The sequence below is a fragment of the Culex quinquefasciatus genome, chromosome 1 (assembly GCF_015732765.1).
Source record: "Culex quinquefasciatus strain JHB chromosome 1, VPISU_Cqui_1.0_pri_paternal, whole genome shotgun sequence".
NCBI lineage: Eukaryota > Metazoa > Arthropoda > Insecta > Diptera > Culicidae > Culex > Culex quinquefasciatus.
This window is the reverse complement of record NC_051861.1, coordinates 72,694,717-72,700,754: the sequence shown is the minus strand read 5'-3', so window position 1 is coordinate 72,700,754 and position 6,038 is coordinate 72,694,717. Positions and strand designations below refer to the sequence as shown.

General features: G+C 45.0%; 1 protein-coding gene across 1 annotated transcript; it reads right to left on the bottom strand.

Moving 5' to 3' along the window:
- Positions 1–2,280: 2,280 nt before the first annotated feature.
- LOC6031438 (dynein intermediate chain 3, axonemal) lies at positions 2,281–6,038 on the bottom strand. The gene is given in 6 exon segments (XM_038249724.1): positions 2,281–3,174; positions 3,239–3,414; positions 3,507–3,957; positions 4,058–4,554; positions 4,557–5,322; positions 5,387–6,038. Coding segments are annotated over 6 exon segments (3,339 nt in total). The 5' UTR covers positions 5,942–6,038.

Sequence of the window (6,038 nt, the reverse complement as noted above, 5' to 3'; positions counted from 1 at the left end):
GCAATGTTCATAGGGTGACTCGAAATTCTTGCCTTGTGCCACACTTTCGTCTCGGAACAGTTAAGTATCTCTTACTGGCGAATATTGATCACGGTGGTACTGCCAGTGATCTCGCATTGTCCTCAAAGTTGCGCTTTAAAACCATCAACGCAGTGAGTCTTAAGGTGAGAACCAGATTATCCGTTCGACGCAGCACTTTGCCCCAGTTAGATTTTCCCATGATCTGTTAGGCGAACAATCTACAGGGTATGCTACCATTAAGTTCTGCGTCCACCACTGCGTCAAAAGGATAATCTTGTTCTTAGCTTTATTTTCGTTCGACGCAGTACTTCAATGGGCATCCCGAACGGAGCGAATATAGCGGTTTCCGGTAATCTTAACATGTTATAAAAGCAATTCTAATCTACTTTAAAAACGAACACGTATTCGTTGTTGTCTTCGTTGTCTCTTACTAACCCCACTTCTTCAATGTAGATGCTCTTAGGGATGTCTAGCGAAGGACGTGGGATCTGGCTCCAACAGACCGAAAACCTGCAGTAAAGTCCATGACGGAACTACTAAGATATTCCCCTCGTGGAAATGACCCCTTTGCGAAACCCTTTGCGAGAAAAGTTCGCATACAGTTCAGTGCGTTCTAGATAATCCCGGGTTTCGGAGATGCAGCGTTAACAGTCGTATGCCCCCCTTTCCCCCATTTTGTTTTTAATAAAGTGTAGACTATCACATACATCTCCCCACTTCCCCTCAAACTACTCCCAGAATTTTTCTTTTTTTCGATTTGCCCCACTTCTCGTTGACCTAGAGTGCTCATATTTTGGCCAGATGCTTTATGCTTTATGTACAAACAACCCCTGAAAATTTCAGGCAGATTGGTGAGGTCCAAACGACGTCCCATACAAAGGGGTATGCCCTGTTCGTGGACTCGCTCTTAAACGCGATCACACCATTTTGCACTACCTATTTTGAGTCTGTTTTACATATTTTAAATCTTTGCTTTATTTCTATTCGGTAAATAATGTCATGCTAAGAACAATCAAAGAAATTTAGAAAAGATTGGTGAAATTGATGAAGAAAATTACAGATGATTGAAAAAAAAAAGAAGAAAAACGTATGAAGTTAACAGATCATTTTCAAAGTTTTTTTCACCATTTTGTCTATGGAGTTGGGCGTGAAAAATCACTAAGCCTAGCTTATGAACATTATAATTTTCAATTAAAGTTGAAATTTGTTTTCTTCATTGCACCTGAGTTTGCAAAAAGACATGCGACGAGACGAGTTTTGCATACGAGATTTTATTACTTTCGGGCCGGATAGGAAGCCGTGTGCGGTGGGTGAACCGCAAATGTCATGGTGTGTACCTATGTAGTATTATGATGTTTTTTTTTGCTTTTTATGGAGGCCAAAAACCGTTGCAGAGAGTGCAACAGCAGAAGCGTGTGGCTCTAACCATATAAAAAGATCAATTAATGGAACATTAAGGCGGGTAACTGTGTAAAATGATATGCGATGCCTGGTGGAACCAAATTTTTAGGAAAGATGAATCGCGTTTCTGTTTTAGGCAAAGGCATCGATTTTTTGATTTTTTTTTTTGAAAATCCGTGAAGGAAATGATACAAGTGTAGCTGATGTAATGTTTTCTTAGAATTTCCTCACTAAATTTTAGCAAAGGACTGTGGCAGCTGCGAATATTTAATTCCATTTTTTCCGGTTTACAAATTACTTTTTGCTTTTCGATAAGACATACACCGATTAAAATTCAAGATGTTTGTAAAAAACCTTTTTTCGTCACCAGCTTAAAATAGACCTTTCCCTTGGCTTCATGATATAATAAAGAACAATTTTATATAAAGAACTACAATGAACCAGGATACAGTTTATATTAGAATCTAACAGCGACCCCGGAAAGTGAACGGGGTGGTGTGGTGAACGGTTGGTGTGCGCCGATAAAATCGTCACGCCGTCGACAATCGTTCCCATTCACCGCGGAATCGAACGATTAAATGTCCACCACACCTCGTCTAGGTACATCATGTGCTTAACGACTGCACGAGTCACCAATGAGAACACGCATGACGAACGACCTTTACCGTTAATTGGTGGAAAGTGTGGATAATTGATGAATCACTTGACTTGAGGAGGATTTTAAAGCGAATGTTTAAGCTATTCGAAGTTGTGATGCAAGATTCAATACATTTTCATGAACGAGATCCAAAGTTTATAAAATCCATAAAATAATGTTTATTTCACACAAATATATCAAAACAAGTTAATAGATTCAAATTATTCATCGGGTTCTGGCGTGTTCTTGCGGGGTGACTCGAGCTCTTGCTCCTCGCTCATTTGGCGTCGAATTTCCTCCGGAATGTCATCGATGAAGGTAACCGACCGGGCACGCTGGAGTGCATCCGGGCTGGTGATACTGGCGGTGCTCTCCGTGTCTCCGCGTGCCTCATTGGCGGCCAGACGTCGCTGCAGTTTCTTCTGTTCATAGCTAGCCAAATGCTCAAGGTTTGCGCCCAGGTCACGATTGATTGCTTCCCTCCGGTAGCGTCCTTTGATGAGGATGTCGGTGAAGCTGGCCACCGGTGGAAGCTGGAAATTCCTCAGAACTTCGCGCGCTTCCGCTTCAACTCGTTCGTAGTCCAGTATTTCGTCCTTGTATTTTCCCATGCGCTCCTTCAGAAGTTCAGCTCTGGTCACGATCACCTTTTCAACCGGAATTAGCTGGGTCTTGACTTCTTCATAGTCCTCGTTCACGCGTGCCAAATCTTCCGCGATTGCACCACGCTTTTCCTCATTGTACTTGCGCCTTTCCTTTTCCGGTCGCATTTGCTTAGCCAACTGATCCGGGCTGATGTTCCGCTTGGCCATCATGCTGTGCAAAAGGCGTCGAAAACTTTTCTGTTTCCAACGAGCATCGAGTCGTTTGGACAGGTCTACCCGTTTCTCAGAATCTCGGAGAGCACGTTTCTTAGCTTCTTCAGCCGCCTGGCGCTTCATAAACTCCGCGTGTTCCTTCTGCTCGACTTCCATGCGTTCGGCGAGCTCCTTGGCCTCGCGTTGAGCCCTCAGTTGCGTCTCAATCGTATCCTTGTGTGCTTCGTAGTACGATCGAACCCACGCTTCCTGGGACTCCTTGCGAGATAGTTCGTGTTGGATGAATTTTCTGAACTTCTGCAAATACAATTGAAAGATTGAATAACTTTATCAACAAAAATATCCATAGAAAAAAACAAACCTTCCGCTCATTCGCAACTGGTTCCGAGAAACAGGTTGGGATGGTAAGAACTCTGATGCTTCCATTATAATCCGCAACTGCAAGGTATTTCCGCGGGCCGGATAGTTTATGCTGCGACAGGTACGTGAGAATGTGTCCCCCCAGACTGGTGATGAGGCATGGGGCGTCGATCCGCACTGTAACGAGGAAAATATAATAATATTATGGTACACATTACTGATCATCACAGCCTTGCATTCTGTTCAATTGGATAGCATCAGTAACTTACCGCTCGTGTCCCAGATTTCCAAATCTCCGTTGCTGTCCGCTATAAAGAACACCGACGGTCTGTCCTGGCTCCATCTTCCGGCGGTGACGCGAGACTTTCGTTTTCTCCAGAAAATCGCCGAATCCATGCACGTTTCACTCCACAGCGCCAGGATGTTCCCACCAACGGAGAGGAATATGTCCCCACAGAATGGGTTTCGCTCGATCAGCAGAATCGGTCCATCGTGAATGGCGGCAAATTTTTCCTTGGACTTCATGGTTTCTTCGTTCGTGGTGGCGCCCTGGTCAAAGTCGTGCCCTTCCCATTCACCTTGGATAATTTCCCCCATCAGACTTCCGATGACGACCTTCATGCGGTAATCCACTTGTATTGGTTCCACTCGATGTTCGATTCTGGTTCCAATCTCAGCCCGTTTGTAGTCGGTTTTCAATGGGATGAACTGATAAAGCGCCTGGAAAAGCCAAGAAAACCCAAAGTGAAAAAGCCAAGATGGAAAAGCCTAGAAAATCCAAGCCAAGAAGTAATGCAGGTGGGGCCTAGGCAAAACATACCTCATCGACCGAAACCGACGTAATCGGTGTTTCACATTTGATTCGAAATATTGGATAAAATACGTTGTCCAGCCTTTGATATGAGGATTCCTCGCCGTCGTTGACCGTTTTCGAGGTTTGAGTTGCTTTTTTCACTGCCGGGACGGTGAAATCCATGTCCCAAAAGCAGATAGAGCCATCTATCGATGCGGTCATAACGAAGCGATGCAGCTTATCAGCGTGGGCCCGAATTTGACCCGTTGTGGCGCAGTAATAGTTACGTGGTAGCCACTTGATCGCCGTTATCGGCCTGCGTGGAGATTTATCTAATGCACTAATGGCCACCGGTTCAACGGCACGATCAATCTCTTCGTTTTTGGACCATCCCATAAGGTTTCGTATTTCCTGGCGATATCTCATCTGTTCGGGCGTAATATCTTCTACCCTCTCAACGCGCTCAATTTGACCCTTCAAATCCCAGATGATAATCTGTCCACTGGCGAGTCCTCCCAGCAAAGGTCTCCATCAAATGGACAGAACGATAAAGCCGTCACTTCTCGATTCGTTCGAAGTTCTAACTTTTGAGTGAGTGTTTCATCGAATCCCCACATCAAAACGGGGCACTTTTCGAAGATGATCCGATTCACTGGATCGACAGGGTGTGTTTCCTTCTCCTCGAGGTTCACAACGGTACAAAACGTCTGGAATGCATACGATGCGACGAATATTCCGGAATACTGCGGATGCCAATCCATGGCCGCCACATACCGATTGCCACATTTGGCACGGTCCGCAAAGCAAAGACACTCTTCAACAATCGGCGTTTGATACTTGTGGATCTTTTTCTTAGAGATGAACGGGTAATCATTCTTGTACATGTCGACTTGGTTGAACTGTAGCGTGTTGAAAAGTTCCTGTACGTAGCTATTGGCTTGCGGCTTCTGGTTCTCATCACCCGTGCCTGTAGCTGCCGCGTTTTTATTGGCCACTTCTCGCTCCTCATCGGTAATCTCGTACAAATACTGGGACCACGCGTTTGTTGGAAACGTCGGGTCCGTCTGCTGGTACTGATGGATCTTGGGCGGACCAGTTTGAATCCCAAAATCAACCAACTTACGTTGGATGTTATCAAATCGAGTCTTTCCACGTATCAGCTCGACATAGCCATCGCGAGCATCGTCTACAAACCGGTGAATGAAGTTATAGCTGCATCGCTTCACCGGGAATATATTTTGAGTCTCCAGGTTGACAACATTTGTACGTTTAACTGGTATGAACATTTGAACCTAAATAACAAATTTAATTAAGTAAGAAGTCTTGACGCATCCTTCTAAATCACAACCATCTTACTTTCCTATGACTGCCATGATCCTTCCACTTACGAGGTCGCTTCTTGAGAATACCACGCGCCTTGTGCCGTTCCAGCAGTTCAATGCGCCTAATGATCTCGCTCGCTTCTTTCGTTTCCCGATCGTCGATAAAAACCAAGAACACATCGTCTTCGGTCGACAACTCCGGCGAATATCCCACCAAAATTAGCTTTCCCGCGTCCAAATCCTTCAGCTTCTCCTTAAGCTGCTGCTGTTCTTTGTTCTTGCCCGGAAGATGATCCTCCAGTACTTCCTTTTTAATCTGCTTCCACGGGTGTTCGGCGCTGATGGTGTGTCCAATCTCCATTCCGATCTCGGCCTGCAGATCCGGACTGATCACCAGTCGGGTTGATTTCGGGAAGCTCGTCAAACGCTGGCGGGCCTCGTCCTCCTTGAAGCCGAAAATAATCGATATTTCCTCGTCTTCGGACGAGTCAAACTCCAGATTGTCCTCGGAGCGGTCGGATTTGTCGGATTTTCCATCGTCGAAGCCGCTGGTGGACTTGAGATGGCTCATCTGCGACACGTGACTCATTGTGAGAGCTGAATATCAATTATTTTTCAGATGAATAAGACATAAAGTTATCAAGAGAATTATTTTGTAATGAAGTTTCAAATCCAAACGTTTTTAA